The 22,343-nt window shown below is 32.8% G+C and overlaps 1 protein-coding gene across 2 annotated transcripts in view; it reads left to right on the top strand.

The window, feature by feature from the left end:
* Window positions 1-1,609: 1,609 nt before the first annotated feature.
* The window catches only part of LOC100877819 (uncharacterized), a 688,459-nt gene continuing 667,725 nt past the window's right edge, over window positions 1,610-22,343 (top strand). For both annotated transcript variants that reach the window (XM_076533686.1, XM_076533685.1), the window contains exons 1-2: window positions 1,610-1,820; window positions 4,887-8,471. In XM_076533686.1, coding sequence (XP_076389801.1) covers window positions 6,269-8,471 — 2,203 coding nt within the window. In that variant the 5' untranslated portion in view covers window positions 1,610-1,820; window positions 4,887-6,268. The remainder of the gene's footprint in view (window positions 1,821-4,886; window positions 8,472-22,343) is intronic.

The following is a 22,343-nucleotide window of genomic DNA, read 5'->3' as shown; positions in this document are numbered from 1 at the left end:
AAAGTTTTACACGATAAATTTATTATTAATTGAAATATGTAATGTTTTATTGATCAATTTAATTCCCTTTGCTTGGTTTAATTTTTTTAATTATTTATAGAAAAATTTGTGTGTCGAAATTATTACTAATTACTTCTCAGAATTGTCATAATTCTGATTATAAGATCGGTTATTTTCAGAATCGTCTAATAAAAGGAACTGGTGCAGAGATTTCAAAGTTCATTACCTTACTGTTGAGTCCATTAGCAAAAAAGAAACAATAAAATCTGAAAAATTGGATTAATTACGATTAACTATATTAATTAACGTAAAGAATTATTATTATTTTTTATGATTGCTCATTATTATCCTTATAATTTCGATATAGCATACCTGCACTTAATGCAGAACATTTGATTTTAAAAGCTTGCCAAAAGTAAAGGCATGTTTTTTCTTCAACATTTTTCTTCAAATAAGAAAGTAATGCTACTATATGACATAGTAGATATTTGTATATTAATAGTTAACTATGTAAAATTATATGTATTTTGCAATTGTGACAAAAAATATAAAAACTAAAATATAAACATATGAAAATGTAAAAGTTCGACAGACGAAAATTTCACTTTTATTATCTAAAATACATATTTATTTAAATAAAAATGACTAATGAATAAATGTCTTTTACTTTTTCAAAATTTATCTTATGTGATATTTTTCAACATTTTTTGCTTTGCATACACATTACTTATACATGCGAATACATTGAACTCTTTTTTTTCTGATCATTATAATACACTCAGAATGAAAAGTATAATTGAACCATAAACTGGGACTTCAACATGAGCTTTTAATAATCAACCATGAAATAAATTGTATAACATATAACACAATGTAACATTAGCAAAGAACGTTTACGCTGTATTGAACAAGTTCCACATTACGCATATGAAACGCATTAAATAAGTTGTCCATGCGCATAGTAAAATAAATATTCTAAGAAGAAAAAGAATAACAGTCAATTGCTTTTGAATACTCGAAAACAAACAAATTGAATAAATCATCCAAAAGTAATTTATACTTTAGCTTCAGTAACAAATTTAACTATTTAACTTACTTTCTAAACATTTTTAAGGACTATAAAATCAAGGAATGCATTACATTTAACGACATATTTTTAACTGCAAGCTCAAATGCATGCTCTCTTTATGATGACATATTTTACATGATCACTGTTAAAATTAACTACTAATTTACTAAGAGATTGTGACGTATCCACATTAGACGTTGATCCTTATTCGGCACAATTATCCTGATCATTCGATTTGATCGAATTTTTATTTAACAAGATTTTTAATTTCACGAGAGTTTCGATTTGTCATTCTGTTACAGCAGAATATTCTTCTTAAGTACAATTAAGGATGTAAATTATAAAGAAACAATTTTTTGAAGTTCGCAATGGGGTACCTCGTTAGAGAATGAAATTGGCAAGAACTAGAATAGTTGGACGGAACTGTATTTCTACTGGAAAAATTTCAATATCCTAGTCGATTTTCCGCTAGATTATTTATAACCGGTGTATATAAACACGCGTACTTTGGCTTCCGTGCAAACCAGCCGTCATTTCTCGCCAGTACGGATGCGAAACGAGCGGTGAACGTTACGTTCTTGCCAGACGTTTATTCCGACGTTGTTGTGTTACGTGTTAATTAAACCGGGATTTCGTACTTTTTTCAGTGCTTTTGTGTGTGAAAGAAGAATTGAGATAAGTTGATGCTTTGTTTAGTGTTTCTTCGATTCGTTTCAAAGTGTTTGTAATAGTTTTAATGAGTATTCATATGGTAAATAATTTACTCTACTTGGAGTAATGGAAATGACAGTAATGGAATAATAGGGATTACATTATATGTAGACTATCAAGATTGTTACACATAGTTCGTTTCAAAAATATTTGCATACTTTTCAAAATAGAATAACTCAAAATTATGACAAATGGCATAGTTCTTTAGAAAAGCTAGAAAAATTGTTGTCGTTTTGATCGAATTGTTAACAACTTGTCATAAAGTTACTCTCATAAAGAAGAATTTTTTTAATCGCTTTTATGTGATATATATGCAATATATTAAATATCTGTAACTAAAAAAAGGTTGATTTTACGTGAAAAATAAGTGAATAATATACGAGATGGGAGCATTAAGTTGCGGGACTTATCCCGTATATGCACATAAGGTCACCTGTTTCAAATTTCGCTACTATCCCCTTCAAAGTAGTCCCCTTGTGCAGCCATGCACCGATCCCAGAGCCTCTGCCATTTTTGGAAAGCTTCTTAGAAGTCTTTTTGTTGAAGCGTGTCAAGCACCTCCTGCGATTCGCGTTGAATCTCGTCCACCGTGTCAAGTCGGCGACCTTTGAGCTTTAATTTCATTTTGGAAACAAAAAGCAATAACAGGGTTCCAAATCTGGTGAATACGGAGGGTGAGGAAGGACGACCATTTTCCATATTTCTTTCTTTCCATGTTTCTTTCAAAAAATTGTGTCCCTTTCTTCCAATTTGGAGTCCATCGTGATTTCGCCAAGGAGAGCGTACGTATGCTACCATAAACTTGTATAACACAGGATTGAATGAAGATATCGCTTCCAAACTTCGTGTCCTTTTTCTCGAAGATTGTTATTCTTATGTTCTGCGAGCGCATGTCAATCGTGTGATCCATTTGATCACAGCAGACACAATCCCGGAACTTAATGATCGCACCTCGTAGAGTACATTTTTTTATACGTAGGTTCGTTTCAAATACTAATTGTACCAGTGTCATAATGCACACATAATTTGAAATTGAAAGTAAAGTATGATAACAAATAAACAAACGATTAAATATAATTGAATGTATACATTAATTTTCTATCTTAATAAATATTAACACAGATTTTAAGCAAAGTACCATAACAAATTTTATTATGTTAAATAAGAAATTTGTGAACTGGTCATTTGATCGATTTGGTAGTTTCAGTGTTAAGAAAATTTGTTTGAAAGATTTGTCTAAATATTTGATTATTAGATTATTAATTTTATTAGATTAGATTATTAATAATTGTATGTATTAATTTATAAAATTAGTTGTTATAATCCAAGAAGATTTATTAAAATTCTCATTTCTGACATAAACAAATTTCTTAAATATTTTGAAAAATTTTTTAATTCACTTTTCTTGCGAATAATGTTATTTTTCTGCCAGATTGGTAAAATCCTAAATAACAGGACACATAAAGAAAAGTGGGCAAGTTTCAATAACTTTACAAGAAACAAAAAGTAGTAGATTATCAAATAAATTTTGTACGTCGTGAAATTGTATTAATTATGAAAATGCAGTTCATTAGTAAAACTACTTGTTGTGAATTTAGTAATGTATTTTATGTCAATGCATTAATTTGTAAATATTAAATTTGGCTCACCATCACATCTCACATCTCGTTGATTAGTAATTTCAAGCCATCCTACAGCTGTTAACACAAATATAAACTAAATATTGAATGCATTCGTGTTAATGTAATTCGTAAACATACGGACAGTGTTATTTTTATTAAGTTGTTGTTCGTTCTCCATTGCTGTAACAAATATTATTTATAACGTCTTTAAATTTCGATCACTTTTCCTTCCTGTACCATATGTTTCCATCCGATCGAAAGTACACTTTTCCTTATATGATTGATATTCGAATTTGTTCGGACAATAATATTTTTATTTTTTACTTTACTTTTTTCATGATCAATAAGGTTCAATTAACCTATTAAATTTTTTTTTGTGTTAGTTAGTATTAGTTATGATTAGTTAGTATCAGAATTGGGTAATTAAAAGAAATCTCGTTTAAATCCGCCAAAGTAGGTAGGTTTCTTCATTAGTAACAGAGTATCTAACCTTTTCTCAACGTCATTGAAAACCAACCACCCGTTTTTCATTATCCTTTTGCATTATACATGTATATGTCATAATAAAAGCCACTCAAAGATTTTATTCAATTTATGAACGAGTAGCTTCCCGATAAATTCGTCAAAATTACAATTCAGAATAGCACAGAAAATAGCAAAGATCGTTTTTCACAGCCCTTTTATATGAGCCTGTAATGAAAATTGAAGTAGTACTTTTTACACATTTCAATAGGATATGGAAAATTTCATTGAAAATTATGGGAGGACATATCGTAATAGGTAGCTACTTGTATGAGTTTATGTCGAAATAAAAGTGAAAGCTAAATCTTTTATGGAAATAATTAACGAAATCGTGTTATACTGATCTTCACGCACAATACTTAAAAACTATTTTACCTCCTTTCAACATTTATTTCATTATGTCTGTCTCAGAATCAGTAAAACTATTTTTGCCTTAAAATTAAAGAGACCGCATTATTTTTGCAACGCAGAGTTTTTCAAAATTTTTGCATAATCATAGTACATGATTCTAGTACTAATTCTGAAAAATCATAATATGCAGTTTTCTCAAATAAGTCAAAATTTCATATTAAGTTTTTAAATCTAATAGTGAAAAACTAATCTAAACACTACGAATCAGATTTTCAGATTTTCATATGCTTTAACTTTTAAATTCTAAAACTTTTGCAATTTTTTATATTTAAAAATTTTTAATTTTGATTTTCAAATTTTTCAAATGTTCAAATTTATACTTTCTTGTAGCAGTACGAAGTTTGGTCTTAATCAGTGTTCGAAGTTCGTACCCATGACATGTTAGCCCATATCAACAAACTCTAATAAAATTAAATTTCAAAACAAAAGAAGAAATACGTAAAGATACATGTTTCAAAACATTTTACCTTAAAAAGCAATGTTTTCTTTTAGAATAAAATATATGTAAGGTGAAACAAGTTACGACTAAATTTACCTGTTTACTTTTTCAGTCACGCTTTCAAACCTCGCGTGAACCCATTATTTACTCATAACCGAACAACCTGTTTTTCGAGAAAAAAGAAGCGTTACTCAATATTCATTACACTCGCTCCTCCCCAACTGAAAGGGAAAAAACTCTCGCGTACGCTCGTGAATAATAAATGTAAACACAAAGAAGCAGGATCGTGGAACTGCATGAAACCATTTCGGAAGCGACACAAAGTCAAGCTTCCTCGATTTTGACAAGCTGCCAAACGTTTGAGGTCACGTTGCATAAGCGACGTGATTCTCGTACGATTCTTCGTCGAAAAACAATTTTCGATCTTATGGATATCGATGGTCGTCGTTCCAAAATAAGCTAACAACAATCCAAAGCAGAACAGCGTGAACGAATGTGAGACAATGATCGATGTTGCGATCCCTAATGCGTCTGGCAATTGATTAACGAGCCTGAAAGGGAAAGCAAACAGCAACCGTTGAGTTTCGAGTGATTTTCGTGGTGAAAATATTTGTGTTCTGTTTGAAAATATTTTATCAGCTCGGCTAAATGTTTGACTTTCGATGATGGATACAGTGTAGCAGGTTCTGTGCAACAAAGTGAATGGACCTGGCAAGTGTTACAGCGTTGTAGACTGTGTTTTCCACGGTTTTAGGTGTTGCTTCGGAAGAGTATAACGGTTTCACTGTTTTCTAGACAACAAACAGGACTTCGTTAACTTCCATCGAGACTTTGTTCCGCTATGAAACAGTCTTGCGAGATAAACGAATATTTGTGCATCACGGCGAAGACAAATGGTCACGCTTCGATATTGATGTCTACTTTAAAATTGTGGACGTAACTTCTGATTTTAACTTGCTTCTTCAGCTTAAGCGAATCATGTTTTGTAGCTAATAGTTTGATCTGAAATTGTCAAGAAAGAAATGTGTCAGAGTGAATAAGATTTTGGTATTGATATTTTTCTTGAACACCTTCAGTTGACTTAAATTGAAGTGTACTAAAGAGAATTACAAAATTTTGTCGAATTACAAAAATCAAATTCAAGACGGAGATGATGACACTATAAATAGTAAAACACTTATACAAACGTATGTCCTGAAATCACGAATATAAACCTGGATCTTAATTTGATACTTCAGCCAAAATAATGATATTTAAGTATTAATTCTACATTCTCAAAGTTTAAATTCAACACTAATTTATAAAAACCGAAATGATAATTTCCAATTTTATTATCTCTAAAAGTAGCGATATCGTGTAAGTAGACTCTGGCAAAACGCTGAACGATTCTCTGAAATCATTAAGGGACCCTCGCAAATTTACGGCGGTCCTTAAGTTGAAGGTGATCGAACCCGCAGCAAGAAACGAACCTCTGCGTATTCGAGAACCGGAAACATGAAGAACGCTCACCCGATTATAAAAGCTGCATCGTCGAGTCTGGTCAATCCGGATTCCTCGTCCTCCAGTGAACTTACAGAACCTATCATTAGATTGAAGGTGGACAAGCCGCCCCACTGGGAGTGGGAGCTGACCACGTCCGCAGACACGGTTCCTGTCATCCAGCTATTGGACAAAGATGGCCGTTTGTTGGTCGAGACAACTGGAAGAACCGCGCAGAGGGCTAGAGGTTCCTTTCGAGAAGGTCTCAGGTCGCATGAAGAGTTTCCGAGCAGTGAGAAGATTTCCACTGTTTCCACCTCCTTCTCTTCGTCATCGACTCCAAGCACGATTATACTCCCAGCTCAAGGGAATCGGAACATTGACGGATTCAGCACGAAGTTTGGAAGCTGCGATTTCGGATACAAGCCGACAAAATCTCGAAGTGAGGTGACAGTGAAGGAGAAAGAGAAAAAAGGAAAGAAAAGATATTCTGTTGGTTCAGAAATGAAACCGAATGAAGATACAAAAACAACCCCTAAGAGGTATTCTTTAGGCGACTATCTGCGACAGCAGATCATCGACGACCTTCGAACGAAGAACACATTGGGCAAAAGTCCAGAGGAGATCGCTAAAGAGAGATGTAAAAAGGTGAATGCCTATTTTAGAAGCCAGAGTGAGACTTTGCCGAGACTTGTCCACGTAGAGGAGGAGACTAGCGATGACTCAAAGTCGAAGATTAACGAGGAAGAAGAAAATCGATGCAGGAGAATCGAGGAGGGCTTCAATCGCCTACGAGAAGCGATTAAACAAGAACACGCCGAACAGCCGTTAGAATCGAATGGAACTTCGGCATCGACAGATAATGTCAGAAGTAAAATTAAGGAGGAGGAACTGGAAAAAGTAAAGGCGTTTCTACAGAGGAAGATTCAGCAGAAAATGGATCAAGAACGATCTGGAAGCACGAGTCGATGCGACACATATCAGGCGGAAGGTGGAATTAAAAAGAGGTACTCATATTACGAACGACCTGAAGATCCCAGAGGTTATCGTACTCGAAAGGTGCGCAGCGAAACGAGTGTCATCAGGTTCGAACCAGAAATTCTTCAGAAGGACAGGCAGAAGACGAGGCGGCAAGTCGAGAGGGAGAGATCGAAGACTGACAGGTCACATTTCGAGGATTCGCTCAAACAAAAAGCTCACCAACGATCCAGAAGCAAGACGAATCTCGAAACGTCCAAGGTGACGGAAGCGACTGGTCGACAAAGATCCCAGACACGAGAATCCACTAGCACGGAGAAGCGGAAACTGTATCGAAAAACGAAGAGCGACGTGTTGTTAGGTCAAATGGGAGGCAATTTTGACTCAGAACAGGAGCATCCTCCGAGACGCATCAAGAGCCAGGACAACGTCGACTTGTCCTGGCGGGAGTACAAAGAGAGAAAAAAACAAGAGAGACTGCACCAGGAGTTGGAAAAAGATGTGAAGGAGGAGGACTTCATGAGCAAACCGAGATGGAAGGATCTTCAGGTGGGTCTGTGTTCCACCAGGAATTGCACGGTCTGTCAGAACTTGCAGAATTGCCTGAATCCGTTAGAGACGCGAGACGACAACCCCGTGACCCAACGATTCCCTGAGGATGGACCGACGAAGGATTCCTCAGACGTGATCTCCGATTGCTCCGACAGACCCAGCACCAGTCTGCAAGAAAATTACTTGGTCGTTGATAAAACATCTGATGGTTCGAAGAATTCCGCAACCACGAAGATCCAAGCGAAGAGTCATGGAAATACCGTGTCTAACTTGAACTCTCCCGATTGCGGTTACAATACGATTCCAAGAAACGCGAGTAAAGATTATAAGGAACTATACACGCGATCGAACGTAAAAAAGAGCGACACATTCAAGATCGTGGATGGTAGTGAAGACCCTGAAGAGACGATGGATCGAAGCAATTCTAAGAGGGAGCTCGATGAAGAATCGATTGACAGTTTCGATTGCTCGAAAAGCGAAGGTTTACTAACGAACAAGTCGAATGAAGATATTGCTAGAGATTACTTTAAAAGAGTGTACGAGTTGTTGAAGAAGCGTCAAGAAGAAGCTAGAAGGATCGCAGAGAAGCAAGAAGCACCGGGTTGCGACGATTCGTCGTCTTCTAATTACGCGGAGAAGGTGCAGAGGAGAAGGCTTCGACGCAAGAAAAAGGAGCGCAGTGTGCAAGGTAAGGATTGAATTGCTTTTGTTCTTTGTCTGTTTGCGAGGAATGTGAGATTGTATTATACGAAGAGGAAGAAGTTTTAATTGAGTTTGATCGAGGGTAACGTAGCTTACTGATACCAATGAAATAGTTATGAAGAGAAAATTGTTTAGCTCGATCATTTTTGACTTTGAATAGGTTACTTTTGAAGCAATGAAACTGTTAGATACAGAATTGTAGAGCAATTAGGTAGCCGGAAAGATATAACTGCGCAGTAATTAGGACAAGTATACTAAAAAATGAAAGAAAAATACTGGTATACTTCAGATATAAGAGTTGGTTAATGAGACTGTTCCACCGTGCATAAAAATAATGAACCCACGAGTTGCTATTTTCTTAGAATTAAATGAAAATTCCGTGTTTGTTTTAAATGATAGAAATAAGTCAAAACAGCGTAATATGGAATAAGACTACATTAAATACCTGCTAAAGAACTCGGAATATTAGAATGCATAGGGTGTATAATTATGATGTGTTAAATATTCTCGGATGCCTGAAATGTCCATATTGCTGTGATTTTAAAATGAGAAAATTGAGAGATAAAGAGAGAAAGTGAAAAATTTAGAAATTTAAAAATTTAGAAATTTAGAAATTTAGAAACTTAGAAACTTAGAAATTTAGAAATTTAGAAATTTAGAAATTCACAAATATGTATAAAAATACAAAGATTTCAAATGTTCAAACTTCCAAATTTTTTAATTTAAAAACCCATTCCTAAGTAGAAAAATTTTGAGAAAAGTTTAAGAAAATTACTTTGAGTTAACATATTTAATTTTTAGATATTTTATAGTGTATGACCTGCTAAACAAAACAAAAACGTAAATTATGATGGTTTCTCTTTTTCCAGAGTACTAGTCAGATTTTTCTAATCAACAGATGTTTTGTAAATCTAATGATCACAAATTAGATGTTTATACTCAAACCTCAAAGAAGTCAATTCTTTTTGAAAAATAGTTAACTACAACCGCATTACATAGGGTAGGATTTGAAGGAAATGGAACATCAAAATATATTAAACAAGGAATGCATTTTACGAACAAATATTGTATACAAAAACTGGCAGATTTTATGAGATCTACTAATCAAATCAGTGTTATTACGGTCTCAAGACCTAGTTTTTTCTCTGTAAGATGCAGGACATTTTTAATAAAATTCCTCTGCTTTATATTTCTTTTTAATTCTATATTTTAAAGCAAAAATACTTTTTACTGAATTAACTTTTTTGAACCTATTTCGCAAGATCCAAAATGGCACATTACCTCCAATTATCTTAATTCAAAATATTATTTTGAATAAATTGGAAGGAATATACCAAAAATTAATAAAATTGATTTCATGCAGAGTTTTTTCCGATTTTAAACGTAGAATGTAACTCCACAATAACAGAAAGTGTTATTTGAGAATCATCTGGAACCTCATAAAACTTGAAATAGAAATCGACACTTTTTATTCCAAATTTTGATTTCACATTTCAAAATGAAAAGATGTTACACATATTATGATCTCCTTTATCATATATTTTAGATACACAAATGTGAATTTCCATTTCGTGCCGCGTCAAATCCATTTTTAAATACCTCTTTTCTTGTTGCTGCAGATTTTTATTCTTTATTTAAAAATGAAAATATTATTTATCAAATCAATTTTTGGTAAACTCCTCCCAATTTATTCGAATTAGCGTTTAAAGTTAAAGAAAGTGACGAAATTTTTCTCCTTGTGAAACTGGTTTAGAAGAAACTGAATAGGTAAAAATTATTTTGACTACATTGTCCGAAAAGTTCTCTCGCATTTTGCTTCTGTTTAGTTTTAAGGAGGATTATAATATTTAGTCGGTAAAGTAATTAAACTGTCATCGTTACTGCATTGTTTTATGCGCCATAACCTATATTTTCATTAGCTACAATTAGCTTAAATGGGTCATTTGTGAGTGTTTATCTAACCATGGGGAATCATAATTTACGTATTGCTTTTCTGTGCAAATTTAAAAACGAATTATCTGCTGCTGAAACAGCTCGTAAGATTAGTGCAGTGTTTGGCATTGAATTAACTACTTTTCACACAGTTCAGCACTGCTTTTACAAATTTTGTGGATGAAATGAAAACCTTGAAAATGTCGAACGACCTAGCCGTCCAAGCATCGTTGGTAATACATGTCTTGAAAGAACTAGTTGAACAAAATCCAAAAACTATAGTACGGGAAGTTGCAGCAAAAATGATTTGCATCCGTTAGTACTATTCAAGGACATCTGAAAAGCATAGGAAAAATTAAAAGAATGGATATGTAGGTTCCACACAAATTATCCGAAAATCAATAAATACTTCGTGCTTCCATTTGTTTGCATATTCTATGGAATGTCCATGATTCTTTCTTTGACTGAATCATTACCTACGACGAAAAGCAGGTACTCCATGATAATCAGAAAGATCTGAATAGTTGTTAGATAATAATGATTCACACAGACATTTTCCAAAACCTCAAGCACATTTTAAAAAACATATAAGTTGTTTCGTGGTCTATTAATGGAATTTCCCATTACAATGTTCTAACATAAGCAGGAACTCTTACGTTGAATAAATACTGTAATGAAATTGACGAAATGCATAAAAAACTGTGAATTATCAGTCTAGCATTAGTAGACAGAAGGAATTTACATCGCAAATAATATTATTAGTCTAGTGAAGTCGATTTCTTAACGTAAGAATATTTCTAACGAACTTAATTGGTTCATAGCAGTAATACAGACTTTTCCTTCATCATTGGTATATAAGTTGTAAATAATCCGACTATCGGATTTATAAAGAACTTCATGTATGAATTTTGTCATTTACAATATTAATGTAAGCGGGTTGCACCCTCTAGGATATTATAAAATGTAATAAAACTTTAGGCAAGTCAATTTCTTATCATAAAAAACAGAATGTTAAAATATTAAATCAACATTTTAAAAGAGGAATGTTCAACACCACCGTATTCAATATGTAGAATCCCCAATTCCAAATTTAAAGTATTTTGGTCCATCCAATTTGGAAATATGCCCAAAACAGGCCATTATATGTACCATCAATGAATAATATCCCATCTATAAATTACCTCCGTTTCCCTGTTCTAAAAATAAATTTTCCATTCATAGGATTCTTAATTCCAAATTTGAAGTATTCGAAACCATTCTATTTCAACCAAGTCAACATTCATATACTTATGCTGATCTATAAATTATACTTTCTTCTTGACGAAAGTGTCTCAATATTTAATAGTAAAAATGCTTCACAGATAAAATTTTTAATTCCATATTTTGAACATTCTTATCCATTTAGTCTAAAGATGTAAGCCTAAAAACGAGTTCACATATGTAGACTCTCGTATACACTCGTCTACACGCATAGAAAATTTCATGCGTTTTTTTTTTTTCATTTCATCTGTAATATGTTATAAGTGGTAGGAAAGTGAAAAACATTTGATTAAAAATAGGTTTCTATATTATCTTAAAGTTAATGCTACGTATAAATACACGCTATTTATTTTTACTGAATATCTTTATAAATTAAAAGATTACAACACTTTTGATTTAACTGAAAATAAAAGATTTCAATCAGACAAAATTATAAGAAATTAATATATGAAACACAGAAAATTATTATAAATAATTGTCGAAATAGTTTTAATACTGTTAGTAGGTCAAACTTTTTTTATTTCAACATATTTTTTATTTTTCATCAATTAATTTGATAAATTTGTTCAATTTTTTAACCGATTTGGCAGATTTTTATATAATTTTTCTGTACACACTTATCGAAGTCTTTGTATATGTATACACATAATCGCTATTTTTAACTGTTTAATATTAGTACTAAATATTAATAACAGTTAATAATTTTGAATACGGTTACAGTAGTTGTTGCGTTCATGCAGTATTTTATTCAATTTTCCTCGCATATATTTACTTACTCCGAGAACGTGCTGGCAAGTCCAAAATTGATATATTTTTAGTACTAACAATAAACTATATATAATTTTAGCTTTATGCACAGGTGCATTGTCACGCTGGAAAATTAAATTTTCTGCAACTGTTGTGCTGACACAGTTTTAAATTTAATTTTTGCTTAATTTTAACACGTTCGCTACAGCCATGTAAGAAAATGTCATTTTCACAGATTCAATTCCATATTTCCATAATGTTATATAAGTTATATTTTTATAAATTTGTATTTTAATATTACAATATGTTTTATATACTTTATATATTGTTGTTGCATATTCTTGTTGCATATGCTTTTGGATATGCATTACCGGTGTATAGATATGTGAGACTAAACTTTGTACACTTTTTTCAACGTCACCCATGTGTGACGCTTGGCATCACACATGTTAAGTAATCGGTACATTTCATTGCACCATCAACCAATTTGATTTCTGTCTTTTGGTAGAAAGCTATACCTGTTCGTAACATTATTGAACCTCCACTACACTGACGACAATTTTGAAATTCATTCCTTTTTTTGAAGATCGTGAAAATCGTATTTCCGGCCATCAGGACCACCCAAATTCATCTTCTCATCTCCAAAAAGTATTTTTCGCAATTTTTTTTCTCTTTCATTGAAAGTGGCTAAAAGTAAATCTTAATCGACGCTTTTTGTACATATCTATTAATGGCAGTTTAATAACATATTTTTTCTTTTCAGGTGTTTTATCCGCTCCTTTCACTATTTCCACTGCAATATTTAGATCATATCCAGCTAAAGTCTGACCAAAAATAGGGATTGAATTTCATTTCATACATATTTTAAAATCGTTCTCTTGTTCCTTGAAAACAAAGTTGTAAACTCCATTCATTTCCTTTTTTTCTGTAATTTTGCGGACATTGCGTATAATGCACTAACTATTTTACATTTTGAACAAAATATCATGAAATCCAAATTTATAAGCTGATAGACACAAATATATTTTGATAAGATGATTTTCTCTGAGAGACTAATCCTAATGCTATAATTTCCTCCTATATCCCTTCAGAAACATTCTTTACAGAGAAATGCTTTGACATTTTTCGTTCGTTCGTGGTGATATTCAGAGTACACGCTTTTTATATCTATTTTTCTCCTTACTTAAGTGCACATAAAATTCATAGACCTATTTGAAATGACTTTCTTGAATATTTACAAAATGCATGCAGTAGACATGATTTGATGTTAATAAGTTTTTTGTACGCCAAGGCATGAAGAACGCATGTAGGTTAACTTCATTACTTCATTCTTAAGGAAAGTATATATCTTTTAATACCCCAATGTTGTAACATACAAAAACAGTCATTCACTTATTTATATTGAATAACTAGTTTAAAAGATTTTTAAATTTAATGTCAGATATTAGTTAATTCCAACCTAGTCAAAATCCATAAAATTGAATTCTCTCTGCTTCTTTGGATGTTTGTAAACAGAGATTATTGCGTAAGTTGTTTGTAAATTACGGTTATAGCAGTATTTGAATAACGTATAGAAAATACAAATTAGATTATTAAGTTGATACATTAAGTATTATTTAAATAATACTATAATTATTATTATAGTATAATTATTAATTAATACTATAATTATTATTATAGAATAATTATTTATAGAAAATAATGAGTTACATCACTCGTTGTATTAAATGTATACTATTCATGTATACTATTCATGTATACTTTAAATGTATCAAAAAAGATTTCGAAGGGATCACTTCAAATTGAAGTTCCTGTATAGATATATACATATTTATGAAAATTAAAACTTATAAATCAATATACGCTACACAAAAAAATTAAGCGAATATAAAAATTCCTGAAATTTTTAGGTCATATTCAAATTGCTCTGCCGCCGCCTAAAGTTATCGCAGCAAACTACTAGCATAGTCATTTTGAAGCTTCAAGTGTCTAGTTTTTGACTCTTTATCTCCATATTATGTTGACCTTTCTTTATTAATGAAACAAATAAAAAATCGCGTTGGAAAATTTTTCGAAATTTTTCTTTTTGAAGTTTCTACAGTAGCAGGAAAATTTTTTTGATTATTGGCGCTTCCGCACCGTTTTTTATTATTTTTTCCCTATAATTTGCACTTCTATGGGGTTTGTTTCGATGATTGGTTGCAAAGGTACGAACTACTTAAACCAAAATGACTTAACTCTTCTTTGACAGTCTTTATCTCATGAACCCTCCATCGACCAGCACTCTAAGAGTATACCCTCCAATATAGGTAAATCAGTTTTGGATTAAATATTTTTCTTTGATGTGTGATATTGATGTAAAAAAACGTCAAAAATGGCGTTTTTCCCTTAAATTAGAAAAGTTACTATATCTTTGTAAGTAATAATGATTTTTTTTTAAGTCTCTAGTGTCCACGAAAAGTGTGTGAAGTTTTAAATCGTTCTGATTCTTTGTTCTCTATAGCTCGAATGCTCAAACTTTGAAATTTGTGTGTAAAAGTTAATGTTATCGTAAAAGTAAAAATGATTGCTTATATCCATGATACTGGTACTATTGCTAAGTCTGTAAAAAAGTTTTGGTTTCAAAACAAATGTAAAAAAAGTTTTTGCTATCCACTATTAACACTAGAATTACCTAAAGTATACTCATACACACAAATAGAAGCGTAAATCCGTCCATTGTATGTAGCATACTCCAGTTGTACTGTTTTGTTTAAACAAGGTTTACTCTTAATGAAATAAGTATTTTGATAAATAAAAGAAATACGTGTAAAGTGAAATTACTATGCTAATCTTAAATGAGATTTAACACTAACCACACTGACGTATAATACATGTATCATTCGAAATAAAAAAAAAATTGTAAATAAGAAACAAATAAATGATAAAACGATTGAATATACACACTAATTCATTATCGCTATAAAAATCAGTACAGATTTTTCAAGAAAAGCATGTTATAAAATTTTGTAAGCATAAAAAATATACGAATCAGTCATTTGACCGCTTTAGTACAATTAGATTAACTTTCAGAAATATTTAGAGCTACTAAACAAAGACAGTTTGTCGCTAAGAAGTCATAATGGATTACAATATTTGTAATATTATTTTGTCTGTGGAATTTCTATATTATAGAAATAATATAATTTTGTACATTATTTATGATACTTCCATCATGTAATATTTTAATGTAGAAAACAAAAACCAGAAGAGTAAAGTGCCGTGTAGTCTTAACAAGAGATACTTTCGTATGAAACAAAAAAATAATTGTCATATGATGCAATTTTTCAAAATATACTTCTAGGTTTGTTGGTGTTAACTGCTCGTGTTTACCGTGAAGGTTTTTGAGCTTTGTAGGCGTTATGCACGCTTGTACCAACGAAAAACTAGGTTCTATACTCGAAGGACCACTCGATGCTTCGGGGAAAAATGACTAAGTGTTTAGGGTTCAAAAAAGATCTATTCGAATACTATGATAGTTTATTTCTAAGTCAAGTACTATGTTCTATCGAGTGCTATATGGTATCTAGTGTTGCTTATGTCAAGTTCTAGTTTGTATTTAAGGGGTAACGCCACTCGAGAATTTTGAAAAAGTCGATTTTTTGTTTTTTGCTTAAATGATGCTTTATTATGTATAGAATATGAGAAAAAAATTTTAGGTGAGGGGCAGGTCGGAAACACGAATTTTTTTACAATTTTTGCCTACAAACCGACGCCCGATGCGTAGAGTTTTCAGAACGATCTTTGAATGAAGCTTCAAAAATATCGAGATTGAATCTTAGATTCAATAAGAAGGAAGAGAACATGGAGGATGTTAATATAGAAGGCCAAATGTATGGTGCAGGCATCGCTGATTAAAGTTATATAACAAATTTCTTATGCTGAATGGCAATCAAAACTTTACACGCGTTTTTCTCGAAATCACTTTATTTGAACTGGCCGGACAAATAACTCGAAAAGTTTTTAACTAATCAACTTGAAATTTCGCGGAGAAGTGCAAAATAGTATAATGCAGTGAACATCGTACGGATTTTTTGATTAATTAACTACTTTAATTAATTAACTAGGCATTAATTTAATGCCTAATTTTCTGCCGTTTTTCGAAACTTTTTGTTCATATCTACACTAAATTAACAATTATTAATATTTTTTAATTTCCGTACGATGTTCCATAGATTTTGGTATATAATATGAGAAATTTTTGGATTTTTTGACTTAGGACCATGCGTTAATGAAAAAACAGTCCGGCCATGAAGCCCTTTCAAAGAAATAGTGTTGTTGCTTGCTAGCACCTGCAGCCGCCATTTTTAGTGCAAATTGTTTATAAAAATTTACCAACCATCTTCAAAACACATCTAATAAAGCTTTTTTTATTCTGACCTTATAACTTGTACGGTTATTACTTTAAAAATTCCCGAAAATCACATTTTTTTCTGATTTCTAGAGTGGCGTTATCCCTTAATGCTGTTTTTGTATCTAAAATGTCTAAATCTATACCGATGTAACCTCGGTAAGGATGTTCTTGGTGGGGCAGGAATGTTCTGATTGGTTTACAAAAAATGTGAAATCTAGGGAAGGGAGGTAAAGGTTTCCGCCCTTCCTGGGTTTTTCCCAGTCGCCAAATATGACCAATTTCGGCCCTTGACCGTGGCAAGTAATAAAATCAAGCAGCGCGCTGACCGTGGTAAAACATGCGAGAAATAACGGACTAGAAAGTTGGAAATGATGATACCTAGCGACTATATGCGAAACGAAGAACGAAAAAAGCTACGGTAAGAATCGCGGGTGTTAAACCCAGAGTCTGAGTCTCCGAGTTTTGGGTATTGCACTTCGTGCCGCCTAAACTCCGAAGGACCACCCGACTGATTCGGGAATAAAAAACTAAGTCTGTTGGTTACTAACTGATATATTCTAAGTGGAAAACTGATATATTGAGACAAGATTTGCTGAGCTGAAACTGTTACTGATACGAGTGCTAAAGATTTCTGATTCTTCCTGACGACATTCGCTTCGACGTCAAGTCGATTTCGCACCCCACCTCTTTCTCCTAAAAAGAGGGTGGGTCCTAATTCTAAGTTTGCTATTTCCTAAAACTAAGGTGACCAATACCGTGTCATCCCCTTCCAGTGCGCCCAAAGCGCGGTACATCCCTGGAACGGGGGTGACAGGCTGGTCACTGTCGTCAACGCATGTTTGGCAACATCGGGGAAATTCCGTCAGGTCAAGATCCTTGGGGACACTAATTTCTGAATTTCTAAGGAACCCTCTGGAATACGACTTTATGATACCCGGGCTGAAGCAAAAAAACTGAACAATAGCTAAATTTCTAAGTGACCTTATGTGCCGCATACTGGCTGCAGGCCGGCCTGCTGAAACTCATAAAGAGGAAAAAACTAACGGTTACAAATGACTCTACGAATATTTAGCCGTATCATAAAGTTGTCCCCTTGATGTCTTAACAGCGGGTCTTTATGGCTTCATGAGTTTACTGCTGCCACAGAACGTTTTACAAAATTTCAAGGGATTGGCTATAAATCAACGAAAAAGTTAAATACTATGAATTTACAAACTAAGGCTAAGCTAAATATGTACAGTTGAATATATGGCAAGTCTTAACAGTTGGTATCCTAAATGCAAAAACAAAGTCGAATATATAACGAGCATAAAGATCATTATTCTTCTTCAAAATTTAAAAGAGTAATAATCATAATAAAACATTAGGTTATTATTCGAATTACAGTAAGACCTCGCTTAACGCGGGGGATACGTTCCAATAAGTTCCAGCGTTAAACGAGGAATAGTCGTTGGAACCTTTATTTTGGACAGAGTAACAAAAGAGTGTAGTGAAACAAAAATCATGTGCATCGTCGCTGCATAATGCACCGCTTATAGTTGTTGCATGCCGGCTTCTTTTGCACACATATACAAGTATCAATACCGTGTGCCATTTCGAGAAATCCAAATACAACCGCGTAATACCGAAATAGCGTTAAGCGAAGTAGCGTTAAGCGGGGTCTTACTGTAGTTAACATTTTGCACATGCAATAAAGAACCTTAGATGCCAAAAACATTTACGTAAGGAAATATTATAAAATTCTCTTTATACCAGGTAAAGCCTAACATAGAATCATCTAGTTTATAGTCCAAATATTTCTTGTTTCTTTTTAATCTCATTTCTCTGTGTAACCCACTTCCGTTTCCATATGTTACCACCCATTCTGAAGTAATATGGAAATCATAAAACTGTAGTATGTAAAAATAACAATAAAATCATCATATACATCTTGTTCGGACGCTAATTTAGACCTTTGTCGGGACTGAAAAATTTATTACAGAGTTCAAATAGTTCGACGCGCAGACCATCGTGAACAGCTCCGTACTTTGAAATACGGGTCAACGAGGACCCTTATCTATCAAGTCGCGTCCGGATCGGTCCTAACGAAAACATGTGATTACCATAAATTGGCTAACGACTATACATTATTTTTCTCGCAGTATTAGCAAACAAAGCATAGATGTTTCCTAACTGTCACCCTTTGAAACGTGCCAATGGTGCTCGGACGATTTTTATATCGAATAGTCGATCTTGTGCGGGTCGGACCAAGAGTCAAGAAGCTCCGTGTATCGTGGAGTAACGTAAGGTATCCAATGCAGGGTGAATTCCAATACAAATCATAACGCTATTCGTGCAAGATCCTGCCCTCCATGAATAGACTAACATAGGACAACCAATGCATTGTGATTCTTAATACAAATCGCAACATTATTCGAGTGAAACACTACAATCCTCAAACAAACTACCGTAACCAACTATTGCAGGGTGGTTTCCAAAACAGATCGTAACGCTATACGAGAGGGACCTTAAACTCCTCAAATAAATCGTCGTGAACAATCATACACCATGTGGATTATAACACGAATCGTAACATCATTTGAGTGAGACCCTGTGCTCCTCGAATCAATTAACAATCGTACTCACTTACATACATATCATATACATAATCGCTCACACTTTCACCGTTCAATCACGAACAAATATATATTTCGAGTTTTTTATGCTGCAAGACTTTTTCCCCTAAATCGAATCATTCGAGCCAATAAATTATTATGACTTTTCAGGCTCAATTCTGTCTAATTAATTTTGTAGTCACCCTCCTTCTCAATCTACTTCAGATATTATTTTGAAACACGAAATTTCTCCATGTTGGAAAAACTTTGACGTTACATACTTCATTAAGAAAAAAACAATCAATTCTTGATATACCCTCACAATGATTGTAAATTTTCATTATTTTAATAAATTTTTGCTGTTCATACGTAGCATTAAATAAAAGACTTTTAAGCTTGTCTTCTTTAGATAAACAAGATAAATAGTATTTGCATAAAATTATCGCTGCTTGTCGTTTTGGATGTGTTCCACATTGTTCGCTTTTACGTGCATAATAGCAATTGTAAATAGTAACCATTAACTTTAATATTACAAAAAAATTGGGTTAGAAAAATACGAACGTATGAATACGTAACTTCAATATTACTATTGTAGATATTTTAATTAAAACGATAAATATTTCATAAGTGACTTACTAAAAAAAAAGTAAGGTAACATTAACTCATGTCGACGGTTTATCTGAAGGAGGTTGAAATCGTCAAAAAGGATATTTTCATGAGTAAACTCTTTAATTACCACGAAATTTCAACGATTTCGGTTCTCGAAGACGAATAATGAATTATCCTTTAAGCAGATGGTCCACGTAAACGGACGTCTTTCGCTAATGCGAAAACTTTTGCCTTAAAAGCTCGCTCGCTCTTCACCGCGATCCGTCGTATTTACCCGACACTGATTCTCGATGGCATTCGAGAAATATTCAGCGTTCCGTTATGACGAAACTTTTGCATTATATCAAAGAGAGTTCGTTAATATTGTTCCGCGAACAATGTTAGTTCTTGCTGTTTGTATGCGACTCGTGGCCGATAATACACGCGAGGACGACGAAACAGAATGATAAGTGTGACTTGAATAAATGTCGCGTCTATCAATGTATACCACCTCCGTTTCACTCTGAAAAATATTTTCAATTCTTTTTACAAACAGTCAAAAATAGTATAGTACCAATGATTTAACGATCCTCTTTACTATTTTATTAAGTCTTGATACTGACAAGTCTTTAGTAAATATGAACTTCAAGCTTTTTCGGTACAATAAGATATAATATTTTGATTTACATACATGACGTATTTAAGACATAAAATGAGTAATACTGTACAATTTTGTATTAAAAATTAAACTGCAAATGAGCATTATTTTCTTTAAAATCGTTTTATTTATAAACGACCATAAACTGGTTAAGAGGAATTCTACTCCATAGATTTTGAACATAGTAGATTTCCGTTGCATTGTCAAAAGTAGAGCTATAAAATTGAAATATTCATGTAATCGGTAGTATACTGTTTTGGCAGAAAGTTCTCTTGTAAGATTATGGCAATTTCTGTATATCTTTCTGTCTCAAATGCTGTCGAATGCGGTCGTATGAGTTCGTATAAAGGTGACGATATTCTGTTGTATTATTCGTAAAAACATGCAGTTACATTTTATGCATTTGCGGAGACACGAGAAATAATTTGATCGTATGAATTAAAGTTTAATTTTGTGATTATATTGCATTGCTAAATAAAAAACTGTCCTGAGAAATCAATAAGCTTATTAGGAATAAAACGTATCCGAGCTACTTTTATGCTAAATAAATTGAATTTTTAACTAAATTATATCTTATACTAAAGTAATGAATTTTATTTAAAAAGAAGAGCCCATCTGCGTAATTACTATAATTCATCATCAATTTAAAACTGATTAATTTTTCTTTGTAAAATTATGAGATCAAAAATTTTAGATGGGTACTGTTATAATAAAATTACGTTTACGAAAAAGGCCGTTAAAAATACTATTGTAAAAGCAGAAAGCTTTAATGAGATACATTTTGCATGTGAAAAGACTGACGTGTAATTAAAACCATAACGGTGTAGAGAAACTAAACGTATATCTTTAAAGAGTGGGTTAAAATTTTTAATTTAAGGAATATAAATAGGAAAAAATATAAATTGGGCCAATGGAAAAATTACCAAAGAAGAGATCTAGCATATGCAGGAATTATCGGCGAATTTTTACTCTTAATGTTTATTTATAGTTGGCCCGTCCATCGCGCGCATAAAATAACAAAAATCGAACCAAACTTGAATAATAATTTAGCCGCTGCTGTTGGAAACATGATCGCGTCTACGTAGGTGGTTAGATATAGCTAACGTCCAATTCTCATTGGAAATTGAATTACTTGTCTCTTTGAAGCTTTTAGTGATTTCTCTGCTGGAGTATTCCAACGGAATGCCCAACGAAATAAAGGTCGGATTAAAGTGGCTTTTAAACGCTTCCTGACATTTCAGTCTGCGCTCGATAATCTTGCAAATAAATTTAGGAGAAACAGTAAACTATATCAGTTATTAATTAATGACGCTTTACTTAAAAGTACATTTTAGTGCAATCACATGTTTTCGACGTTAAGGCAAATTATAAACCTATTCATTTTCAGGAATTTCTGATGTTTTCAATCTTCTATTATGTGCGAAAGTATTTAACAAATACATAATCAGCAGTCGGACTATTTTATGGTAACTGGAGGCCATAAAAGTGAAATCTGCCGATTGCAGACCTTCCAGGAAGGTTTTCAGGAAACATTTATCGAGAACTACTACAAATTTCCATGTTTTAGAATTATTAATTTCTAGATTTATTATTTGTAATTATTTTGCAAAAAGTCACCCATGTGTCTCGTAAATACATGCCCAACTAATGGAAGGTTAAGTATTTGCATTTTTGTACTTGTTTACA

The sequence above is a fragment of the Megachile rotundata genome, chromosome 7 (genome assembly GCF_050947335.1).
Source record: "Megachile rotundata isolate GNS110a chromosome 7, iyMegRotu1, whole genome shotgun sequence".
Taxonomy (NCBI): domain Eukaryota; kingdom Metazoa; phylum Arthropoda; class Insecta; order Hymenoptera; family Megachilidae; genus Megachile; species Megachile rotundata.
Note: the sequence above shows the minus strand (reverse complement) of the source record. Positions and strands in the feature narration are given on the sequence as shown.